Source organism: Xenopus tropicalis, chromosome 4 (assembly GCF_000004195.4).
Source record: "Xenopus tropicalis strain Nigerian chromosome 4, UCB_Xtro_10.0, whole genome shotgun sequence".
Lineage (NCBI taxonomy): Eukaryota > Metazoa > Chordata > Amphibia > Anura > Pipidae > Xenopus > Xenopus tropicalis.
In genome coordinates this window covers 19,270,191-19,296,990 of record NC_030680.2, presented here as the reverse complement: position 1 = coordinate 19,296,990, position 26,800 = coordinate 19,270,191, and the positions used below count along the sequence as shown (strand labels likewise).

At 41.8% G+C, this 26,800-nt stretch overlaps 1 protein-coding gene across 1 annotated transcript; it reads right to left on the bottom strand.

Annotated features, from left to right (window-relative positions):
* Positions 1-513: 513 nt before the first annotated feature.
* On the bottom strand, positions 514-26,798 carry immp1l (inner mitochondrial membrane peptidase subunit 1). The gene is made up of 6 exons (NM_001016589.2): positions 26,769-26,798; positions 10,457-10,584; positions 10,280-10,368; positions 8,414-8,540; positions 978-1,088; positions 514-860 (listed from the first exon to the last, which is right to left on the bottom strand). Exons 2-6 carry the CDS (start codon positions 10,559-10,561, stop codon positions 789-791), a joined length of 504 nt encoding a protein of 167 aa, NP_001016589.1. The 5' UTR covers positions 10,562-10,584; positions 26,769-26,798; the 3' UTR covers positions 514-788.
* Between the last annotated feature and the right edge of the window lie 2 nt (positions 26,799-26,800).

The window sequence follows — 26,800 nt, the reverse complement described above, 5'->3', positions numbered from 1 at the left end:
GGAGACTTAAGGGTACTATTGAGAGAACTGAAGTTATGCCTGCAGCTTGGGATTAACTCTTTATTAGCCTTTCCTTCTCCTTTAAATAAGGATAAATGTATTTTATTAAGTGATCAGTCTGTTTAGATACAAAAGGGCCCAGGAGGTATTCCCTGTTTGGGAGGCCCCATAGTCCCATAAGCTTATACCCAACTAATATTTAGAATAATAAAAACACAGAATAAACACAGATCAGTAATAACTAGATGGAGAGACCATGTTGGGTCTAGTACTTTTGTTGAGATTAGTTCAGTTACAAGTTGAGTGAGATCTAGTAGTTGTAAATTAATCATGAACGAAGTTGGGGTAGTCCATACTGTGCCTATAGAGTATATATAGTATAAGCCATGGTTGCCAAATTCAAGAGAATTTCTTGAGTATCTTAGGAAAACTACACCTCCCAACAATGTAGGTCCCTCCTCCCCTGCCAGGATTTCATATGATACAGAAAGAGAAGAACTGTTTAGAGCTGGATTTCAGCTTATAAAATGGTATTTATTCATACATTTTGAAGGAACAGATTACAGTGACAGGTATTTTTGTGTCGTGTGGGGCTCTTTAACAAATTTTGGTTCGGAAATCGGAGTTCCCCTTTAATCATTAGTTATTGGAACAAACTCAGATACGTCTAAGTTGCATTTTAAAGAATAAACAGACCACAGGAAAAAAAAATTAAAAAGATTTATTGTAAATAAACTAAGAAAAAAAAATTATCATAAATTACTAAAATTTTAAATATAAAATATAGGTTATGGCCAATTATCTTGTATCCGGCCATTTGGACTTTCCTTCAGTGGCCCAAAAGACTCCAGCGGCCATACCTATAGGAAACAAAAAGATAATATTACAGAATGCACCCAATAAACCATTTGTCAGTGATACAGAGCAGGCTGCGAGCACTGTAATGCCCAGATATTAATGTAATTAACAGTCGTTACCCGCAGACAGATACGACCCCTGATCAGCGCATAGGGGACCGGCCCATAGCTTCTGGAATCGGTGGAATTGTCTAGATTATCACCTTCTAACCAAACATGACCTTTGGGGACCTGTTGAGGAAAACATTAGCCCAGAATTAGTCCAAATGAGCCGTATTGTAACAAAAAGAGGCAAGTTGTACAGAGGGTGTAGATTCAAAGGGTTGGGCCAACTACAATTATTTTTTGATATTCTCAAAAAAGACTTACGACTATTGTTCCTCACCCACAGTTAATTATTTAGGGCAGTGGTACACGCGGTCGCCCCACAACAAATCTTCGTTGTCGCGGGCGACTAATCTCCCCGCAATGCCATCCCACCGGCTAGAATGTAAATCGCCGGTGGGATGGCATACGCGCCGCTGCAATGTCCCTTAGTTGCCCGCAGTTGTCTTCGGAGGAAACTTCGGGCGACTGCGGGACATCGCAGTGACGCGTATACCATCCCAACGGCAACGGGGAGATTAGTTGCCTGCGACAACAAAGATTTGTTGCGGGGCGACTAATCTCCCCCTGTACCACTGCCCTTAAGGTGAAGACACACTGAGCTACTAGTAGCAGCTACTTGTCACGGCTACTAAATGCCAGAAAATCCCCTGCCATAGACAATACTGAGAATTGCCTCTGCTAAAACACACGTAGAAACAATTATCAGTAAATGATCAGCATTGTCTGTTTCTGTAGCCGTGACAAGTAGCTGCTACTAGTAGCTCAGTGTGTGTTTACCCTTAGCTTGCACTTGCTTGAGTTCCTACACTGCTCTTCTTGATAAGTCAGTCTCTTTTGCAGCTCCATAACAATTGCCCCGCCATTAGATAAATGACTTTTCTAACAGATTGTGTCTCCTTTAGAACCTTACATTTCACGCATACAGTACGTTGCATTCTGGCTTCTACCAAAAATTTGTAGTTATGAAACACAAGAAAAAAATGATTGTAACACAATAAGTATCCCTTTATTAAGCATTTCAATGATTGTGTTCACCTCATGTTATAGTAGAAGGGTATAACAGTATCTGAAGACTCTCCAGGAAGAACCTATAATTGTCATTAATAACCTTCCGACTACAGCGCCGTACAAATAGGTCGTAATAATGACCTCCCTTCTCCGATAAGGACACATCAAATGTGCCAAGTGTATGTGCTATCACAGGCCCCACCAACATGACTCTCACAAAGCCACATATTCCTCACATTATAAACCCACTAAAACTCATGAGGTTAGAGTCCATGGCTTGGTCATTAATTTAATAGACTTCAAAAGAGGTCGTTATGATGTTGACTGTGAGTCTGCCCCCTTGTCGCAGTAACAGCAGGAATAGGGCAGACACTGATCAACATCCTGAGGCCACAACCAAGGCCAGACCTGTTAGGAGGCTCTTGATGAGCTCGACGGTAATTGATTGTGACACCAATTACACATAATCTCATCATTTCATCGGAGTGGGCTTGTCAAAGTTCTAATTAGGATCACAGTTGAGTGTATGCGCAGGCAGGATCCGCAACACATATTGTAATAATATTCATCAGGGAAGAATGTTCATGGTTGCAGAATTACATTATGGTAACAAGGCGGCCCACTAAATATATTACAATCCTATTGGGTATATTTAAGGTTTACATGGTTGTTCTTCTAAGTCCATATCTTATTAAACCACCAACAATGCTCTCAACGTGTTAGAAAATCAATTTTCCATACAAAAAACAGTACAGAGGCCACTGCAAAAGCTATTTATACTTGTTAAATCAGTCCTCCTGTGTCTCTGATCAGTTTACTGAAGGGGTGGGAGTGGCCTATTTTCAATCTGACACACCGAGCAATTCCTATATGCTTACATCATCACCTCCAAACTTTTCCCTTTTTTCCTATTGGACCACTTCATTGGTTGCTTGTGCATTCTGACCAGTTGCATAAATTGAAAGGTCATTGGTTAATTTCTCCCTTGCAATGGCCTACCCTAGGCAAACACTCGGCATATCCCAAATCTAACATAGTGTTAGATTTGCAGCACATTTGTAGCCAATAGGAGTTAAGTCTGCTGCGTGGCATATGTGTAGCATGCGTGGCATCATATAAGGAAGAAGAAAAGCAACTGTAGCACTTATAGGGGTGCAACTCATCACAGGTGAGTTTACTTTCAAATGAAAAGGGACAATCGCCCAGTTGAAACTTCTGACACTAAATTCATCTAGTCCGTTTTAGGATAGAATAAAATAAGATTAATGCTGGCCATATAGGTACCAACAATACTATACGATTACTGTTAGTTGTATGGCGACCTGCTGGTCCTGATTGATATCCATGTACTATGGCTATTGGTGGGTTTAGAAATTAAGTAGGTTTAAAAATTCTAATATCCTGTTGGTTTCATCATTCCTGCTTTTTTCACAAATGATCCAGACAATAGGAAGGCTGCCATACAGTGTGTGGCCCCTCGTACCCTCTGTTTGCCTTGTGGGCCCATCCGGCAGAGATTGTGCTAGCGGGACCATGTATGGCTGCTTTTAGTCAAAGGGGCCCATTCATTAAAGCACGATGACCACGATTTGAAAAAATTCTTATTTTTTCTAAAGTTTAGAACTTTTCGTACTGTTAACGATAATATTGGTAAAAAGTACAACTTTCGTTGTTCGTTACTCCATGAAAAAGTTGTACTTTTCGTACTTTGTGCAACGACAATGAAAGTTTCGTTATTCATTCAAGCTTTGGTATCGTGTCTTTCCTTGGGCCGGGTTGGAGCTGCAGAGTGCCATTGAGCCCTATGGGAGACTTTCCTTGGGCCGGGTTGGAGCTGCAGAGTGCCATTGAGTCCTATGAGAGACTTTCCTTGGGCCGGGTTGGAGCTGCAGAGTGCCATTGAGCCCTATGGGAGACTTTCCTTGGGCCAGGTTGGAGCTGCAGAGTGCCATTGAGCCCTATGGGAGACTTTCCTTGGGCCAGGTTGGAGCTGCAGAGTGCCATTGAGCCCTATGGGAGACTTTCCTTGGGCCGGGTTGGAGCTGCAGAGTGCCATTGAGCCCTATGGGAGACTTTCCTTGGGCCGGGTTGGAGCTGCAGAGTGCCATTGAGCCCTATGGGAGACTTTCCTTGGGCCGGGTTGGAGCTGCAGAGTGCCATTGAGCCCTATGGGAGACTTTCCTTGGGCCGGGTTGGAGCTGCAGAGTGCCACTGAGCCCTATGGGAGGCTTCCAAAATCATACATTGAAGTGTCAAAGTCTGAAAGGTTTTTGTGCCGTTTACGATCATTCAGATATGAAAATTTCAGATCTCTACCACGATTTTTGTACATCCAAGAAAAGAATTTTCGTAGCATTTTCGAACATCAGAAATTATCGTGGTTACTAGGAATTTTTTCCAATCGTACCTATAATGAATGGGCCCCATAGCGTTACTCCACTGCCAAGTTGTTATGGTATTCACATTTCTCAAGTAGAACTATTCAATATATTTGGCAACAATTATATATTTCTGTGTGGAGACAAAGCTATGATTGCCTACCCACATCCTACTGTACCTCTGGGGCGGTACTGTACATCCTACTGTACCTCTGGGGCGGTACTGTACATCCTACTGTACCTCTGGGGCGGTACTGTACATCCTACTGTACCTCTGGGGCAGTACGGTTAGGTCACACCCACTGCTCAACTTTAACCACAAAGATGGGTCAGACAGGATCTTTGGTGAGCGGCAGTAGCTTAACCACATCACACCGAATCCCCCTGCAAAGAAATCTTTGGAGGGGCCCCGGTGCATGCAGCAGCCCCTACCCGGCACTCACTCCACCCGTCCCCCAGGCTGGGGTTAGGTTTAGAGTGTCTGGGGAGGGGGTATTTCTAACAACTATAGAGGAAGCAGTTCCTGCAGGCCAGGTTAGCTTTCTCTGAAGTTATGCCACTGATGGGGGAGCACATATAGCGGTGTCATTTTTAAGGTAACAATCCTTTTTAGCCCAAATCTAACTTAGGCAATATACTACAAGGTCTTTTTTTATTAAGCTTAATCAAAAGCTTGATTAAAAATGTCTACTACTTCCAAAGAAATTTCCTAAAGATACGTATGTTGTTCCTCGGGAGTGGCGCAAGTATAATTGTGTGCCCGCTGCCCAGCCTTCATTCAGTTGGGAATTTTGCACATTGGCTGTTTCAAAGCACCTACAGTAAATCAAAGGCTCCCTATTGATGCTGCTGCAGGAACCTGTTCTCTGTTTGGGAGATGGAGGGAAAGTACGGGAGGGAGACTTAATCTGACAGATAATATAAGTAAATCTTTCCTTCTCAGCTATCCCAACTGAGGTCTATTAAAGCGCTTCCCTCTTTGGAACGAGCCACGAATGTCATTGCTTGGCAGGCCGCGGGGGTTCCTTTCACCAAAGCTGCTTTTGTGAATAAACCGCAGGTGTTGCCGTCCTTGATTAAAATGAAATATGATGAAAGCGGTAAGAGTATCAGATGACAGATATGGAGCTGTAATGAATTGTGCTGATTTGATTGGTTTCACAGCATGGAATTTATTAAGTCACGTGACGGAAAGCTTTAGAGTTAGTCAATTTGTCCTCAACGGGAAAAGTTCGATATACCGGTCGTTGGCTATGAGCTTTTACTGAGCTGATCAACTTAATAATCAGCATGTTATTCTTTTAAAGGGAAGATATTGCTTCTTACCCCTTTCAAACTGTATTTTTCAGCCAAGAAAAGAGCTGCTATTATGCGAGTCTGGTGGTGCAGTTTGAGACAAGGGTAGGAGGCCGCTTAAAGGGGCCTAAGGGCTCATTCTCCTTTAGGGCTGTGACAGACGGGGAGATTAGTCACCGCGCAACAAATCTCCCCGAAATGCCATCCCACTGGCTAGAATGTAAATCGCCGGTGGGATGGCATACGCGGGCGCTGTGATTTGCGGAAGTCACCGAAGTTGCCTTGAGAGGAAACATTCGGCGACTTCCGCAAATTGCGGTAACGCGTATGCCATCCCACCGGCGATTTACATTCTAGCTGGTGGGATGGCATTTCGGGAGATTAGTCGCCCACGACAAGGGAGATTTGTCGTGGGCGACTAATCTCCCCATCTACCAGGGCCATTAAGGTATAGTATTCCACAAAGTTGGGCATACATGAAAAAGATCTGCTTTTTGGCAGATGTTTACCCGATTTGGCCACCCAGGTAAAGGGGCAAATTGGTCTGACCTGATTGTTTGGCTAATGATAAGTGACCTGCCATTGGGTATCTGGATGATCCCCATCTAGATATTGCTGAAGCTTATTTTGTGTTTTCCAGATAAACTTCAACTTAAAAAAAAAAAAGGCTTCTGATAAAGGCATGGCTTTTTGGTCCCCATAATGAACAACTGTTCAATGATATCTTTGGTCCAATTCTAGTCATGAGTCAATTCTACAATTTGACTCTACAAATGACTCCAAGATGTCAATTTGGATCCGAAGTGATCTGGAGGCATCTCATCCACACCTGCCATGCCCTGGCCTTGCCACTACACTGGTGTCCACCTCCGTTCCACCTGCTGTGCTCCCTGCTCCACTGATTCAGCTGATACTGGAGGACGTTAATAGGTCAATGCATTTCAATGGTGCATGTAAGTTAGGTTTTGGGAGAAAATTACCAACAGCGGGAGACAGACCTGTTATCAGGGAGACTTCAATCAAATATGGGGGAGCTGATATGTCTGATGACTACATACAAACATACACAGCTAAGACACCCCAAAAACAATTCTCGATCAGACTTCTAAAACCGATCCAATGCCAAGTATCCTTCCTGGGGTGAAAATAACATTTTAAAATATTGTTGTGAATACAAGTCAGCAGTGCACATTAGAGCTTCATCGTTTCCTTTTTCTGTAGTCCGTTTAAACATTAACAGCAAAGTGGAAGGATAATTCTGAAGTGCAAATAGTGCGCAACAAGTCACTTATCTGTAGAATTATGCTATCTACAGAGTTAAATGCATTAACTGCATAATGAAGGGATCAGGGTTCAGAGGCGATATACACTTACAGCAAAAGCAAACATATTTGCCGCCTCACCCCCACACTAGCACTAGCGCATTAGCAGCATCCTGTCATTGGTCACCTAGCAAGGGTTGCTACCTGTATCCCAGCTCTTTATCACATGCAACGTCAGGCCAAACTGTTCCATAGTGGCAGCATACAGCTCTATTATTGGTTGGAATATTTCCTGTGCGACACAACAGCCAAGTTAGATTTCATGTACCAGTACGATACAGGCTCCCCTTTCCTTCCCAAGCTGTGGATCTTGCTGATCAAACTAAAAAGCTTACTTTCTTGGCCACTGGCTTGCTCCCTTCGAGCGCAATAGTTGAACATTAAATATGTATACAAAGGCTGCAATCTATAGGTTCCCAAGGAGTAGATGTTACCTACACTGTATAAGATTTTGTTGCAAATGCTCATTCGCTGCCCTTAATATTTAAAAAAGACCAACTTGAAGGGCACTAAGATTGACGTATGGTGAGACCATATATCTGCTAGTCTTGGAACTGTATAATAGTATGACTTTGATATGGGATACTGACGTACCTGACCATATGCTGAAATGCAAATAGGACTTGAAACCAAAAAGTTGCCCTAGCTTTGTGGTGGGTATAGTTTAGCCAGAATAACAAAAACTCAAAAGACCACCTCGAATGGTTGGGCAAGAAGTGATCAAGCAGCCCTATGTGCCAGTAGGTGACCAATGGTGCATAAACTTAAGCCACATTCAGTGGGGAGCAACACAAGCATGAAAAAAGTTCCTGGGGGTGCCAAATATGGGCTGTGATTGGCTATTTGGTAGCCCCTTTGTGTACTGGCAGTCTAAAGAAGTATCTGTTTGGCAGTACATCTGGTTATATGCAAACAAAACTTGCCTCCAAGCCAGGAATCCAAAAATAAGCTCCTGCTTTGAGGCCACTCGGAGCAACATCCAAGGGCTTGGTGAGCAACATGTTGCCGCTATCTCCCACTAGTGGGAGATAGCGGCATCTTTCCCTGGAACAACGGGTTCCGATATCGCCCTACGGGTGGGCGATATCGGGCTGATTTGGTCATTTGGCCCTGGGGCCAAACAATCGAATTAGAACGATGAGTACAGGCGTCCGTCGGTTCGGGGACTGCATCAACGAGCCAATGCAGTCCCTGATCTGACTAAATTTTCAAACCTGCCTGGTCGAGATATTGGCAGCTTGAATCGGCCGTGTATGGGCACCTTAAGATTTATGTGCAATGCTCGACAAGTGATTGTTGTGTTTGAGGACAACCACAAATAAAGAGTGGTGCTAAAAATTAGCACATTATATATTATATATATATCAACAATGTATACAAGAATTATACAAGAATAAATACATGGTATCCATACAGCCATCAGGTGCAGAGACATAATACCTACGTAAGTGTGCCTTTTGAGTAGTGCCGATGGGCTGCTCATGCAAACTTTGTCGCCTTCCAGTCCAATGACTCTCTTGCAGATGTTAACGCTTGGCTTGTCTGGGCTTTTGGCAACTATGATATCACCCCTACGCAGAGAAAAAGGGCAAGAATCACACAAGGAATAAATATTCTGTTACAAAACACTCGGGATAAAGAATGCTTTTTTCTTAAATTGTAGCACAGAACTAGAGGGGGGGTATTGTGGGCCACATTGCCACACCTGGCATTCTGATTTAATGCCAAAAGTTGAGCAAGCACAAGTCATGCACCAGTGAAGTGGCAAAAAGAGAATATTTCTATAAAAGCACTGGTAGCTATGTCAGCTCTGCTGGGATTATACTGCCAGCCAGGGACAGAATGTACCAGCTGCCTGCAACAGAAGAAGTTAGAAGGAAAAGGAACAAAAGATACTGAGATTTAAGATCAACTGTTCCCTTAAAGACATTACAGGAATGAAGCTTTATCAATGGCTGGCACCACATGAACAAGAGCCAGATTTGTTGGCACAAGGTTAAAGGTGGCCATACACAGGCCGATTCTAGCTGCCGATATCAGTCCTTTAGACCAATTTGGCAGCTTATCTGCCCATGTATGGGCACCAACAATGGGCCTGTCCAACCAACATCTGGCCTGAAATTGTCCAGATCTCGATCGGGCAGGTTTGATTTGTCTGTCGGATCGGGGACCGCAACGGCTCGTTGATGCGGTCACCTTACTGACCATGCCTATACCCGCCATTCTAATTCACTCGTTTGGCCCCAGGGCCAAACAACTGTATTAGCCCGATATTGCCCACTCATAGGTGGGGATACTGGGAGAAGATCCAAGCCAGCAGATCTTACCGTGTATGGCCACCTTTAGACACAAGGTGAGAGCGGTGTGCTAATTTTATAATCCAGAATTAACCGAACCTTGTTAAAAGTAGAACTTAATTGTAAAATGAATTTGGCTGAAAATGCTGTATTTTATTTCCTGTTCCAGACCTTCAAAGTTCTGAACAGGAGCTGCCCATCTTGGATTTTGCTAGGGAAGTGGTCTCTGGGCTGATGTTGAGAAGCAAAGCTTGGGGTCGTTGCAAATTATCAAGTTATATGTAATGCTACAGGGCCGATTAAATTCGGATGCAAACTACACTGATTTCGGAGCTGGTTTTTTAACTAATTACTAATCAGTCTTGTATTGTGACAATTCTATTGTATATATACAGAATATTGTGAGTGGGTCCCTAAGCTCAGGAAAAGAGCCAGCAGCACAGAGCATGTGCTGGGAATCAGCAGAAGATGGAGGGCTATTGGGGCATCTTTGGGGGCACAGACCGTCCCTGCTAAAGGGCTATGGTTTCCCTGGACTGGTACAGAACACCAAAACATATCATTTCTACCCTCCTTACCATAGGGTCAGTCAGGGCACACAAGTTCTAGGGGGGTCCAATGACCAGCTTTATAAAATTTTAGTACAGCCAAATATACACAGCACTGATACTCCAGGGCACTAGGGAACATCATGGAAACTGAAAGCATGGAGTATGCAGCCTCATCCAAATGACATGGAGATGACAGGAGATGAAATGTATCTGCTGGTTAAATTAGCAAACTGAAGATGTGCAACTAATGAAAATATGTGGTTGCACATGATTGACAGGCTCGTGGCCCCACTAGCTACGCGGTACACTGACAGCCCGTGACTGACAGTTTTTCCATAATACACATGTACAAAAGAGACAAGCTGAGCAAAGACAATAGGCCCAGACAGCATTAATAAGATGCAAATAAAAAGTTATCTTTAGCCAGACGCTAATGACTATACCGTGAGTGAGAAAACGTACTTATGGATTGAAAAGAAGTGTCGGCTTAAATTGTCGCAGAGCAGAACATCATAATTCCGTATGGTTGGTTCCATTGAGGGCCCAGAACACTGCAGATAAAAAAAAATGTATTGGGTTAGGGGGTTTAGCAACACATTCAGGTTTGGAAAGACTACATGGGGGAAGCAGGTCACTCACTATAACGACTTCTCCGATGTATTCGAAAGCGCAGTGCGCTATGCAGCCATATTGGATGGTGTATCCTAACAAGCCCAGAGTTTTCCCCACAATTCTTCTGATCATACTAATCTCAGCTTAAAGCCAACCTGTAGGAAGGAGAACCAAAACCAAAGACAAAATGGAATAAGTGCACGGACATTATGGATTGAACTCTGGGTATATTGCCGTTAAGTTCCTCCATCACATCTCTATCGATACTGTATAAACTGTAGACCAACTGCGGCATGGAGTCCCCAGGGTACATAGGGACAGAAAGACACCGCATTCAACTGCAATTACAAACTGTTAAAGGAGAACCAAACATGGGTAGAAATGCCATATTTTATATACCGAACTTACTGCACCAAAAATTCTCATCTCTCAATCATTACTGTTTGAGAGATGAGATTTTTGGTGCCGGAAAGGTCCCCATACACGGGCCGATTCTAGCTGCCGATATGGGTCCCTTAGACCGATTCGGCAGCTAATCGGCCCGTGTATGGGCACTACCAATGGGAGTGCCGACCGATATCTGGCCTGAAATCAGCCAGATCTCGATCGGGCAGGTTTAAAAATCAAGTCGGATCGGGGACCACATTTGCTCGTTGATGTGGTCCCCGAACTGACTTTGCCTATACCCGTCTTTATAATTCGATCATTTGGCCCCAGGGCCAAACGATTGAATTAGCCTGGATTGTCCCGATATCGCCCACCTGTAGGTGGGGGATATCGGGAGAAGATCCGCTCGCTTGGCGACATCGCGGATCTTAAGGTGTATGGGGACCTAAAGTCCAAATCCAAGATGGTGACCACCTGTGCATAATTTGAAGGTCTTAAATCAAGCCCATTTTGGACTGTGTTAGGAGTGTCAGTACGTGCTTAGTGGGCTCTGGGCAGCGGAGAGAAAATCTTAGGGGTCATTGCAAATCATCAAGCAGAAAATGAGGTTCCCCTGTTACAGAAGCCGATGCTGAAGCTGATTACATTTTGGCTTCTGAGCTGCCATGTAATATGAATCTAATTACTAATTAGCCTTATATTGTGACATTTATATTCTGTATATTGTGAGTGGGCCCTTAAGCTCCAGTAAGTGCCAGCAGCCCAGAGCATGTGCTGGGAATCAGCAGAAAAGAAGAGGGGGAGCTACTGGGGCATCTTTGGGGGCACAGATCTTCCCTGTTAAAGGGCTGTGGGTGCCTTGGGCTGGTACAGAAGCCCCAAAACATTGTATGTACAACATTTCCAGCCTACTTCTTTAGTGTTAGGCTTTAGTTTTCCTTTAATACCACTGAAAATTGTTGATAAATGTATAATGCAAATTTACTGAATATTACAATTTCTTATTTTAGACAAAATGTGGGGGTTTACATCACCATGCAATGGGCTGCAGAAAAAGACGACTTCTATATATCACCATTCATATTATTCTACCCAGCGGGACATCAAATATTTACTTTTGAAACGTGCCATTTAGTCTAACAATCTCGCTCACCTTTTGTCCCTCCATCGAAAGGATGATTTTACATTTGTTTGCAGCTAAAAATAAAAAAAGTGACCAATACGCACAATAACACTGAATACTGGCTCTTTAAATGGAAAAAAATTCCATCCTTTACAAATGTAAGATTGCCCCAGGAAGTTGATATGTCTATGACAAATGTTTTTTGAAAACACACAAATTTTTTGTGTCACTAACTATCTTGAAAGCAAGACAGTTAGTAAGTCGAGCTTAGGAATCCTACGGCAATTTTGGGAGGGGGCTTTATATGCGGACGGCCCTTATTTACCAAGGCCCTATCCACGGTTACCAATAGAAAAATGATTTTATTGGCTTAAACCGGACAGTACATTTTTTAAAAACAGTTATGATAATATGTAATGTAAATTTAAGAATTAGAAAACCCACACATACTGTGGGAAACATATATATTAGGCTACTCCTACTAAAGTGAAGATCTATGCAAAGATGAAATTAAGAATTACAAGAACAACATTTCTCAGGAGGATGCTGGGAGTTGTAGTTCAGTGTCTAAGGACTGTAGCCTGCACATCCCCGGAATATCTGTTCTACTTAGAGTATACGAGCGGCTCCTAGTATTACAGCATACAAAGCCATAGTTATCCTTGCCTGCCTTGGGGCCAGACAGTGACCAGTTTTCCTATGAATACAGTTCGGTGCCTCCACCACCAGATTTTTCTCTTGATTGTTTATAAAATTAATCACAGCACGCAGGGCAGAAATGGCTCCGAGCCTTATGAATGACATCCAAGAGACGGGAACGGATTAGTTCTCAGTTGCTGCCAGTTAAAGCACCAGGTGGCTTTTTCTGCACTGAAGGTGTTGCTGATAATCCCATTACGCTGCTACTAAAATCTCGCACACATCAAAATTATCACCAAGGTTCCTTTTCATCCCATCCTTTCCAAATGACTGGAAGGCGCTCCACCTGAAAAGTCACATCCACATGCAGCTGCTGTTGGAGCAGCCGGCCGACATCCCGAGAATGCCAATCGCCTTCCAATTCCGCTGTGCCGGTGGCCCCATATTCCCTGTCCAATAATACATCTGTTAAGAAATCCTACAGCTACAAATCAAGTTTAATCCTACCAGGGACCTCATGTTGGTCTTCTCTTCCAAAAAGGCAGCAGGGCTTTGCTGTCTATCTCGTCGACTGTCTGGGGAATACCCTTCAAATCCCAGCCCTACTTAGAAGAATAAGCTAAGGATCACAAAACATGACCTCGAAAACCTTGATATGACTATATTGTAACCCAGAGGCATTAATTCTTGCTGAAGATTAGAACTCTGCATAATAAGATTACACAGCGAGTGAATGATAGCGAGGGAATACCCATATGCGGTCGCCTGGTTTTCTATAGACTGCCGGTAGTACACAATATGCGATGCAGACGGAGCAGAGCTTGCCCTTTCTAGCAGAAATAAAATAGATTCCCATAAATTAGTTTGCCAGTTCTAGGCTTTAGAAATCCCCTATTACATGTCTCATTGTCAGCTCCTCGGAGAATTGCACTTACACATGCAGTAGTCCCTTCACAATGCACCGGCGAGGCCAAACGATATGAAGGGGGAGAGAGTGTATTGTGTGCACTAATCTCGGATTACAACTCGGAACATAATAAAATTAATAGTAACCGTTCTACGATGTTGTGGGATATTGGGCGAGGGCTTGGTACACATTGAGTGAAAGTAAAATATAGTAAGCTTCCTAAATTATCTCCATTAACCCCTTCTGCTTTGGAAGAGCCACAACAATGAGCTTAACTAAACAGAATAACGCATTGGGGGTCCTTTATAAAATTTGCGCAGTGCAGAATTATTCGTACGGTGCCCGTGTTTATATTTATTAAGCTGGACAAGGCTGGTGTATTTAATGTGCAATCATAATTGAGAATTTTTATTCGCAGTGTGAAAAGCTTTTTCGCAAATTGGGAATATTTCTGCACACACTCTGCGTCTGAGCTATGCCAAAACATTGGTGGCGGTAAAAATATTTGCTAAAAAGCGTATTTGCAAAGTGAAAATTGGAGCTATATTTGTGCACAATAAACAAGCACAGAGGGCATGCTGACACAAACCACAATCTATTTAAACAATTTTGTGCGCAAATTGCATTTTACTACGATTCCCAAAGTCCAAAATGTATGCATTTAGGGGAAAACGTGTGCAAAACAAGATGGCAGCAAGAAAAATATGCGCTGCGCGAACTTTATAAATGACCCCCACTGAGTTAAAAGATCTAATGGATCAGTCATATTGATTCAGATACTACAAAAACTGACCTTACGTTGGTAGGGACGGGAGATGTGTTTTATATATAAGAAAGGAATAAACCAAAGAAAGGGGAAGGGATTCATTGCACATTAAGAAGGTACATTTTTAAAGGTCGTCTGTGCACCAACATAACAGCATTCATTATAGTACAGTCCTCTCTCATGGACCCTCTGGCCTTATTCTCCTTGAATCACAGGATTAAACCTTGAAACAGGTCAAGAGAAAGATTGGAAGCCTGACTTTCATCTTCTGCAGATCCAAAGGAAGAGTATCCACCTTTCCCATTAAAAGAAAAACACATTTTATCTTATACAAATATAAACCTTCTGCTTGTGAAAAACTGGGTCCACTTAAACCTTCTAGATGTTTATATGGAGGGCCAAGAGGATCACATCAAGGCACCCATGCATTCCTTGTCCCTGGTATCATTAAGCTTCCACAATTGATGGCGGTTTTCAGGCCTGGAGGTACGCCCAATATATGGGCCAATAAGCTGCCAACTCCGTCTGGAGAGATTGAGTTGGAAGCTTTTATTGGCCTGTGTGTGGCCATCTTAAGGCTTAGAAGGACATTCCTAGCTCTCTATTCACTGTTCTATAGCATTTTTAGAATTTTCTTCTGAAGTTGCTGGAAAGTTTATGGAATTTATGGAACGGTCCCATCTATTACAGGTATGGTTTGTCCGAGGAGGCTACCTCCAAAGCAGTCTGACGCCCAGACTGAGCGAAGCGACTTTTGAGATGTTTTACAACAGGGAGTACATTATTTCATATATTTATCAAATGTCCAACTCAAAGGTGGCGTTAAGGGACGTTAGTCCCCAGAAGGATTTTTAAGCATCCCAGTGGCTCCACAGATGTCGCCCAGAAGCACTACAACCGCCTACAGATATCTAACTCACTTTAGACAACCAGGTAGGTAACCAAATAGGACCAGATAGCCAAAAGGAAGTAAATATTCTGACTAAGGGTCAGGTCCATGTTCAAGCCAAAAAGCAAGGGCAGGTAGTTAATGTTGTCCATTTGAAAACACAGGGAGGGAACACTTTTTTGGATACCCCGAACCTCAACAATACGTATCCTTTCTAGAGTTTAGAGAAACAAAGGACTCGGCACTCACAGGATTTGCAGTGCAAATATCAATGTTTCGGTCACATCTTGGGACCTTTTTCAAGATCTTTCTAGAATTTAGATGGTTTCTTGCAAATCATTATAATGTATCCCTTACTATTTCTAATACAGGCATGCAAATACACTTATAAAAAGAATTTTAATTATGATATCCTAATCTGGGGACTCGCCCCAGTTTATTGTTTAGAATATTAAAAGATATTCAGAAAAATGATATGTATATACATACATACACACACACATCAATAATGCATGTAGACACTTAGAAAATTCACACGGAAAGGCCACAAATAAATCTCCAACAAATGTTGAGGGAAATGATATACAATCATCTTTAATCCCTTTTTAAAAAGCTTATGAATAAAATCCATCACTTCTTAAATACACGGAACCCATCAACTTGGAACAAAAGAGGTCTTAATAAATTTCAAAGCCCACAAGAGGCAAAGTCTCATTAAAATTATAAATTGCACAAACCCGGAATGAAGATTTTAACTGCAGTGCAGCTAAGCAGATTACAACAAACCCCCACGTTCCAGATGAGAAACATCATGGCCTTCCCAGGTGGGAGACTGCAACAAAAAAAAGAGAGAGACCAGCATCTCTGCGAGGGAAAAACCTTGTGATCTTTCATTGCTGCTCAGCAGATGACGGCCAAATATGTTGATTATTCTGTTTCAGCTGCTAATCTTGTAAAGGGAAGAAGTGATAAGATCTCTTGCTAAATCAATATGCTGCCTCTCATTACATTTCACTTTAATCACCTTTTTTTTATTTTTCCCCATCTCAAAAGATATTTTCTTCAGTTTTTAGTGTAAAGTAAACTAGGATATGGCTAGAATTGTTTTTTGTTCTGTTTTTTTCTTTCCTTACTCTTCTGTTTTTAATTTTTTACTTGTCTGGCTTTGATTAAACTATTAGGGGCTGATTTACTTACCCACGAACGGGTCGAATGGAGTCCGATTGCGTTTTTTTCGTAATGATCGGTATTTTGCGATTTTTTCGTATGTTTTGCGATTTTTTCGGATTCTTTACGAATTTTTCGTTACCAATACGATTTTTGCGTAAAAACGCGAGTTTTCGTATCCTTTACGAAAGTTGCGTAAAAAGTTGCGCATTTTTCGTAGCGTTAAAACTTACGCGAAAAGTTGCGCATTTTTCGCGTAAGTTTTAACGCTACGAAAAATGCGCAACTTTTTATGCAACTTTCGTAATGGATACGAAAAACTCGCGTTTTTACGCAAAAATCGTATTGGTAACGAAAAATTCGTAAAGAATCCGAAAAAATCGCAAAACATACGAAAAAGTCGCAAAGTGTTCGGATTCGTGGGTTAGTAAATCAGCCTCTTAGTATTTAGATAATAGATCTTCTATAAAGTCAATGTGTAGAATCTTTGGAGCAAGGCAAGACAGCCAGGGTCAGGAGTAAAACAGGCTACATATTCTCAATGGCACTTGTTATATCCATCTTCACTCTGGCTGCCGACCCTTTAGCTAGAAGGTAGGTGATTGGCTATTCATATATAAATACTGGTTATCAGCATAGTGATATTACCAATGCGCTCAGCTTAAAAACTGGAAATAGATAGGACAATAGCTTGGTGTCTTGCAATTCTGGGCTGGGCACTTTCTCCCCATATGGTGGGATACTCATTGCAAAACTATTTGTGCTTACAGAATGTGCCCAGCATTGGGGTATCTATAGCGGACTCAAGTCAAGTGGCAAAACAGGGATTGAAATCACTCTACCTAGCATTATAAACAACGGTGGACATCATATGCCAGCTCAAGGGGTAATTTTCATGTGCTAGATTAACAGGCGAGTTGTTGGGGGTGCCTAATATCTATAAATTACACAATTTATTCCAAAAAATACTAGTAGTAAGTAGTAAATGTAGATTGCACGTTCTTGTTTATGGAATTCCCTGATCCATGTTCTGCCATAATGGGGTTAGGCTTGTAACTGTTTTCCCTCCTATGAATATTTCATCTCAACTCCATCCTCTTAAAAAATCTCCTGGGTTATCTTGTCATCATCACATGGACAATGTAAGGGCTTGTATCTGAAAACTTTACATGACATGTCCTTGATCTCCAAAAGAAACACCCCAATGGCCAAAGTTCCCCCATGCGGAGAATACCCACAAAGCAAATTTATCTTAGAGGCCACCAGTCCACATCACAGCCTGCCCTATCAATTTTTATTAAACCTTCATATTACTCATGACAATCTGAATCTCTCCCACTCCAACTAACAAACCTCACTGGCAGTACAAAGAACTACTAAATGTTTACAAACATTAAGTAAATCAAGAGGATTCCCTTATACTTACAAATATATTTATCTTTAAAACTGAAAAATTGTGACCAAAATTCTATTCAACTTGGGAAGACAAAACAAACCCAAGACACCCTAAAAGCTACATTAATTCTTACCCACTCCTATTTTAAAATGAAATATGCAGGATGGAATTGTTGATAGATTATTAATAACCTTAAGGCCTACAGCACATGAGGTGTTTTGTTTGACCAATTCTTTTAGTGGAGACTGGCGGTGCTCAAAATGCCCCAAATCACCCCTTTCTAATTCAAAGGATTGGAAAAGCTCTATTGCCCTCCATAGGAAAACATTTTTCATGCTTTAATATAGACTGAATATTGACTGCAAGTCTCCTTTAGACCATCGCAGAGGTCAAAACGTCTAGTGTGCCACTGACTGAACCCCTAACATCAATGCATATGTTACTGTGTCTTAAGCCGGCCATACTTGCACAGATATTATCGTACAAAACCTCATTTCATACGATATTCAATGCGTGTATGGCGGCTCGAAGAGGCGACTGATATTGCAAAGGCTGCGGGTATCGATCGTCTCGTCGATTGGGCAGGTTAAAAGATTTTGATGGCGCCTGAGTAAAATCTACGTTCAGGGCTGAATCGGCAGGTTTAGGTAGAATTTCTATTGTTTCTACCTCCATATCCAATGATTCAGCACTGAACGTCAGTGGAAGGTGGGAACGTTATTGCTACGTGTATGGCCACCTTTAGATGGATGCAATCTAAATTGTGTATTATTTCTTCAACATCAAGAAGGCTGGTTGTAAAACCCATATGAATCTAGTGCTGGGCGGTATACCGGTAAAAACCGATCACCGTTTTTTTTTTGAAACCGATATGAATTTTCTACATACCCCCATACCGGTGTGCTGAATACTTCCGGGTGCGCACGTGACGTCAGCGCGCACGTGACGTCAGCGCGCACATGACGTCAGTGCGCACACTCTAAAAAAGCGCCATCGCTAGGACGCATTCAGAGTCGGATACCAATGTGAGCTGTCGGGGGGTGCCTGGCCAGTAATTATATTTTATGTGAAGGGGATGGGGTTGTGTTTGGGGGGGTGGGGTGGGGGGTTATATTTATGTGAAGGGGATGGGGGGGTGTTTGGGGTGGGGGTGGGTGGGTTATACTTATGTGAAGGGGATGGGGTTGTGTTTGGGGGGGTGGGGTGGGGGGTTATATTTATGTGAAGGGGATGGGGGGGTGTTTGGGGTGGGTCGGTTATACTTATGTGAAGGGGATGGGGTTGTGTTTGGGGGGGGTGGGATGGGGTGGGGGGTTATATTTATGTGAAGGGGATGGGGGGGTGTTTGGGGTGGGGTGGGGTGGGGGGGTGTGTGCGGATGGGGGGGTGTTTGGGGTGGGGGGGGTGCGTGCTGATGGGGGGGTGCGTGCGGATGGGGGGGTGGGGGGGCTGCGTGCGGATGGGGGGGTGTTTGGGGTGGCGGGGGGGGTGCGGGTGGCGGGTGTTTGGGGTGGTCACCTAATCATGCATGGGGAAAAAAAAATACCGTCAAATACCGTGATACCGATATCATTTTGAAAAATACCGTGATATAAATTTTTGGTCATACCGCCCAGCACTATATGAATCCTACAATTTCCATGATCTACAAATTCATATTAAGGTTAATATAGACCGTGCTTTTCAGCAAAACGTTGCTAGCAGTGTAGACTTCTACCCCTGTGATTTTTAAGCTGCTTAAAATATAAAAACCATTTCCTTCTTCAATGAATTAAATTTTCAACAATCCCCCCACTTAAGGGAGAAGAGGAAATTCAAATGGTTCATTCTTTGCCTGCAGGATTAGATATTGCACCAGATCTGAGCTCTTATCCTTTCCTGGTAAGTTTAAAGGAAAATGAAGTCATCTTCATTGCAGTCATAATTCCAAACTCATGCTGTTCAGTACTTACAAGCATCCCAAGATCCAAATATCTTGTTTCAGCACACAGCATGCCCACAGCAGGAAGCCAAAAAAAAAAAAAATCACATGACAGCAAGGTCTTTCTCGTCAGGTGACTCACTGGTTAATCTGATTTGCTGACCATGAAACATTAACTGGTATATCGACAATAGTCTGTACATGATTAGCATGACAGGCCTGTCTGGGATAACAATGGGTTAAACTGGCAAAAAGAGAAGACCACCGCATTCCAGAAAAGATGAGGGAAGAGGGGTTTCAGATGAACAAGATGGAAGACACCAATAAGAAGATTAGGATCATGAATACTCATGATGAGGCTGGATTGTTTAACTTTGTTACTAAAAAAATCAACCCCCTGTATCCGTGAAAGAAATGGCCCACGTGAACAAAGGATTGTATCATTTAAAGTAAAACAGAAGGAAGATTTAAAATTTACCAGAAACTTGGCACTAACTAAATCCTGACCACCAAATTCATGCCAAATCTTAATAAAACTCACCACTGTTTTTTGAGATTCCGAACCTTCTGATAGGACAGTCACTGCAATGTCGCCCTTTAAGGGCAATGACACATGGTGCAATTTGTCGCTAGAAAATACCCTGCCATAAACAATACTGGCAAATGTTGCTAAAAAATGCCTTTGTATGCAATAAGCTGGTGACAAATGTTTTAAATTTTGAATCTATAGTGCACAAGAACCACAAATAACCTATAAAAGTACAATACAATAAAAATTGTATTTTGGGAGAAATAATGTACGCCTTAATTTAATCTTATGAAGAGGTTTTATGACGGGGGGTATAGGATTCCATATGTTTAACATATACCATACGTCTAACTCAGAGTTAGGGTCGAGGCATGTTAACCCCAGAGGTATATTCATGGTTCCAAGGCTTCCCAGACATCTTGTTGACATTGTTGTTTTCATATTATTGATTGGTCCACATCCGCTACAAGTTAAAACAGTGATCCCCAACCAGTGGCTCAGGGCAACATGTTGCTCACCAACCCCTTGCATGTTGCTCTCAGTGGCCTCAAAGCAGGTGCTTATTTTTGAATTCCTGGCTTGGAAGCAAGTTTTGGTTGCATAAAAACTAGCAGTACTGACAAACAGAGCCTCCTGTAGGCTGCCAGTCCATATAGGGGCTACAAAATAGCCAATAACAGCCTTTATTTGGCACCCCAGGAACTCCTTTTATGCTTGTGTTGCTTCCCAACTCTTTTTACATCTGAATGTGGCTCACAGGTAAAAAAAAAAAAAAAAGCAAAAAAGGGGCCTCTCAGTTAAAACATTTGGTATGGTACCAACAAACAGGGCTCCTCCTCAACACTACTGCCCAGTATCTCCCCCTACAGTGTATCAAAGTCTGCCTCATGTACAAAATGATGGATGAACTGACTTTCTCTACGCAGCTGAATGCAGAATCTTCCATGCGATATGACCCAAAATCCCAAATGCTACTGTTCATAATTCAGAGGGTTGAGGGAAGTATGCATGCCAAGTGTGAGTGAAAAAAAATTGGAATTTTCATAACCACGTGATCTAAAGTCATATGATTTTAAGGGTTCATATTCGGTTCAGCCTGTAACTTGGATTCAGCTTAATCGCTAAGAGAATTTGGTGCATTTTTAAACAAAGTATAGCAGAAATTCTTGAGAAACAAGTATTTCCCAAAGTCCAATTTCCACAGAGAAATAAACATTAAAAGTCAGAATCCCTTTAATTCCAGCTTTAAACAATTAAAACTGCTTTACCACTATCCCATACATCTTGATACTGAGCCATAGAAACAGCCCCCCACCAAAAATTCAGCAAGGGGATTCCATGTATCACTCCTTTTACAGGAAGGTGTTTGCTTTAGTCACCATATAGTCTTCCTCACATCAGCTTCATGGTGTCATTCCTGCCTCTACACTACTGATCCCCAACCAGTGGCTTGCAAGCAACATGTTGCTCTCCAACCCCTTCAATGTTGCTCACAGTGGCCTCAAAGAAGGTGCTTTTTTTCAATTCTTCGCTTAAAGGCAAGCTTTAGTTACATCAAAACCATGTGTTCTACCAAACAGAACCTGCTGTAAGCTATTAGTCTACATAGGGGCTACCAAATAGCCAATCACAGCCCATGAACCCCAGGAACCTTGCATCCTTGTGTTGCTCTTCAACTCTTTTTTCAGTTGCAAGTAAAAAAAGTTTGGGGACCACTGTTCTAGACATACGGCGCTCCTGGAAACAGCTTCCCTCAGGAACTCTGGTTCTTTTAGGTCACCTCTATTTCTCAAAATTTGTACCAGTCAGCTGTAGAACCTATCCTGATACTGGTTATTTAGATCATAGAATACTTTTCAACTCTATTTCTTCGTTTACATAGGTCCTCCAAAACATAATGTGATACATAGGGATTCACAGAATACAGAATTCACTTTTCCAAAATTTTGCAGGATTTGTCTGAACTCAGGGGAAGGCATATTTATTCATTTCTGAAATTGAAATTTTTCAAAACTCAACCAGGGAAAAAAAAAAAAAAACAAACTGAGCAAGATTTTTTGTGCCATACTGTTTTGTTTTTTTATTTTCCCAACCGCTAGCATAATTATGAAAACAATTTGTATACGAAAACTTGCATTCTTCTATTAATTTTAGCAAATTCTATAGCAGCTTTACAGGTTTTAGTTGCAGAATTCTCTCATTCAAGTTGAGATTCCCCCCCCCCCTGCAATTTTCTCAAATCGCAGAAGAAACACAATCTCGATTTTAAAGAAGTCGTCAAAACCCTGGACAACTAAATGTGACAATATTACAAATGACGGGATTCTGATTTGGTTAGGTATTCAGCTAATTGCAAAATGTATGGATTAGGAGCATCCCCAACTGATATTCAAGGTGATGTAATTTTTGTTCACAGATATTGCATTTTTGTATTCTTTCAAAGTTTAACATGCAAGTTAGGGCTTGGATTCTCCTCTGTATCCCGCCAAACCTTTGGTGGAGGATTCCGTATGTGTTGGTGTACATTTTACAATCTATGACTGGCCCATCGGGATACCAAGAAAATTCCCAGTGGGCCCTGGTGTCAGTGGGCCCTTCTGCTCCTAACCATTTGGCCTATTTCATGGTAATTGCCTATTTTGGTATGAAAAAAAAGAGGTGAAATAGATGGAATAAGATGTAAAAATAAGAGACTAGTGGAATAAAGAGGTTGAATAGCGAGAAGAGTACAAATAATTTGGAGAGTGGGCCCAGAATACCAAAAAGCTTGGCACTAGTAAGGGCCTAGCAATAGTTGAAGGCTTAGCTCTATCTGCATCATTTTAAATTGCAATTCATTGCAAGGCACCACTTAATTCCTAAAATGTGTAATACACTATAAAAACATACAACAGAAATAGGCAGAAAAGGTCTTGCGTTTTATGTTAATTCCTTCACAGGCATAAAAATATCATTATTGGAAAAATATGAAAAGAGGCGGTGTGATGGTGCTGTGTGATAGCACTCGAGAGAGCGGCGCGATACAACTTACCCATGTGTAATATCATCTCACGTGTAATAGAGGGAGATCTGTGCTGCTCCGTAATGTAACTGCTTAACTGCTCAAATTGCCCCGCTCTGAGAGCGCTCTCCCATCTCTGCTCAAATCACTCCATTTATAGAAGGGACAGCAGTAATGACATATTTTACAGAGCTAAGCTCCCATCATTGTCTTCACGAACAAGTATTGACAGGTCTCAAAAACACATCTACAATAATTGATATTCCTATATTAACGATATTACCCCCAGAACATCAACTTCTCTAATGGGTGAATGTCTTCATAGGTTTTATCAAGCGTTTACTGCTTATTTTGCAGATTTAGCCTTAGCTAGGTGGACACAAGCTCACCTGCCCTAGCCCTCCTATTGTATTATAATCCCCATACATGGGAGGTGTATAGATTTCTGCCGTTCTGGCTGTCTTTTAACACACAAAGTCCCAGATATATGAAAACATGATCATAGCATACCATCTCTTATAGTTCAGAGGGTTTTTAATTCAACAATGTATTGGACACCCAAACAGTGTGGGAACCACTTCCTACAGGGAGCAGTATATGTGGAATAACAGTACAAGGACGGTATTTAATGACCTGTAGTATAATGATCCCTAAAAGGTTAAATATTTTAGCAGACATCCCCTTTAATGGCTAGCACATAATTATAGTCGTATAGTTCACAATTCTACCTCGTACGGCCACGGACAGAGGGGCCCATTCATTAAAGCACAAATTTTTGCCAATTGAAAGCACGATTGGAAAAAATTTGGGATTAACCATGATAATTTCTGATGTGCGAAAATTCTTTTCTTGCTCGTACGAAAATAATGGTTGCATTCCGAAAGTCATGAAATTTTCATATTCGAACGATTGTAAACAGTGAGATAACCTTTCTGGTTTTGAAACTTCAATGCATGATTTTGGAAGCCTCCCATAGGACTCCAATCCAACCTGGCCAACAGAAAGTCACGATACCGAAGCTTGAATGAATTCCGAAATGGTCGTAGTCTTTGCAAAAAATACGACTTTTTAGTGGAATTTAACGAGAACCACAAAAAAGTTGTACTATTTTAATGATATTATCGTGGTCAATATGAACAGTTCTAATAATTAGAAAAAATAAAAATGTTTCTCATTCGTGGTCAATCGTACTTTAATGAATGGGCCCCAGAGTATTACGGAATATAGAACCAGTGTTTATTTGGAATATATCATGGGTAAAGTCATAAAAAGACATGTCAACTGACACAGATTCTTCATTACTCTGCTGCAAGGCTACAATAACAATGTTATTGTTATTTTATTCAGAACTCTCCTATTCATATTACAGTCTCTTGTTTGAACTGCTGCCTGGTTACTAGGGTAAACTGAACCCTAGCAACTATATAAGTTGCTGAAATTACAAACTGGAGGGCTGCTAAACAAAACGCTAAATAATTCAAAACCCATATAAGATAAAAAAAAAAATGAAGACCAATAATTATTATTACTAATATTCACATTAAATAAACTTGGGGCACATTTAGATTTGGGGGAATACATGTATGTTATAATCCAAGTTCCCTGTCCCATTCACTCAGTACACAGGGGCAGTTTCATCAGGAGGCAATTAATCTGTCAGTGGGTGAGGCCCGTTAATGGCCTAGATGTGTATAAATGTAGCCCACAATAACAAACTCAGTTATATCATTAAGTACATCCATCAAATAGTTAAAAGCATCCATATTCCTTAAAAAACATACAGGCAAAACCTGCAGGAGGGGCCCCTTATCATGTAGACCAGTGTTTTTCAACCTTTTTTGGGCAAAGGCACACTTGTTTCATGAAAAAAATCACGAGGCACACCACCATTAGAAAATGTTAAAAAATTTAACTCTGTGCCCAGCAGCAGTGCCCCCCTAGTACATTGGTGCCAAGAGCAGTGCCCCCCTAGTACATTGGTGCCAAGAGCAGTGCCCCCCTAGTACATTGGTGCCAAGAGCAGTGCCCCCCTAGTACATTGGTGCCCAGCAGCAGTGCCCCCCTAGTACATTGGTGCCAAGAGCAGTGCCCCCCTAGTACATTGGTGCCCAGCAGCAGTGCCCCCCTAGTACATTGGTGCCAAGAGCAGTGCCCCCCTAGTACATTGGTGCCCTGCCTACGGCACACCAGGCAACATCTCGCGGCACACTAGTGTGCCGTGGAACAGTGGTTGAAAAACGCTGATGTAGACAATATACTAAAACAAACGCTGTGTAAAGCTGGCCACACATGCACCGATATAACGCTTTTACGGCCGTGTGTGGGCTCAGAATTATTGTCCCGATTTGTACCATGGCAAACGGACAGGTTAAAAAATTTTGGTTGGATAAGGATAAAACCTGTGCATGTATTGTGCATCTGACGATATCCTTGGGGGGCCTACAATGCATTCCCAGCGGCGCAATTTCAGTGAAAGTTTCCTCTCAAGGCAACTTCTGCGATTTCAGTGAAATCGCGCTGCCGTCTATGCCATCCCACCGGCGATTTACATTTTCGCCGGTGGGATGGCATTTCGGGGAGATTAGACGCCCGCGATCAGGGAGATTTGTCGCGGGCGACTCCCCGTGTGCCAGAGCCCTAAGTCTACTAAAAGATCAATAAACCATTAATTAAAACCCAAAAAGGATTAATTATATCTTTGTTGGGATCAAGTACAAGGTACTTTTTTATTATTACAGAGAAAAGGGAATCATTTAACCATTAAATAAACCCAATAGGGCTGTTCTGCCCCCAATAAGGGGTAATTATATCTTAGTTGGGATCAAGTACAGGTACTGTTTTATTATTACAGAGAAAAGGGAATCATTTAACCATGAAATAAACCCAATAGGGCTGTTCTGCCCCCAATAAGGGGTAATTATATCTTAGTTGGGATCAAGTACAGGTACTGTTTTATTATTACAGAGAAAAGGGAATCATTTAACCATTAAATAAACCCAATAGGGCTGTTCTGCCCCCAATAAGGGGTAATTATATCTTAGTTGGGATCAAGTACAAGGCACTTTTTTATTATTACACAGAAAAAAGAAATCAGTTTTAAAATTCTGAATTATTTGATTAAAATGGAGTCTATGGGAGACGGGCTTTCCGTAATTCAGAGCTTTCTAGATAACGGGTTTCTAGATAAGAGGTCCCATACCTGTTCTGACTCTTGAAAAAAATGCAGCAGACGTATACACAAGGCTTTTCATACATTGTTTCAAGAGTCAGAACAGAGGAAGAAAGAATAGAAAAGACAGACGCTGCTTTCCATAGCAATATTTACAAGTAACATGAACACAATGGATACTACAATGACTGCATACTGAAAACTTGCTTATGATTACAAATGAGGCAATATTTTATGTAAGGGTTAACAGCCTCTTTAATCAGCAGATGACAAGTTGAGGAGAAATGGGCAGGCAATATATATACAGAGGGTACACGAAGAACTGATGCAATATCCACAAACGCTAATAAAGTTTAATTGATAAAACACAATATACACATACAATGGATTAACAATAGTTTTGTATTTAAGTGACATATATAATCCCCTTCATCGCCTCACTCACCTTGCAAACCACTGTTCTGTTTTGATGCCGGC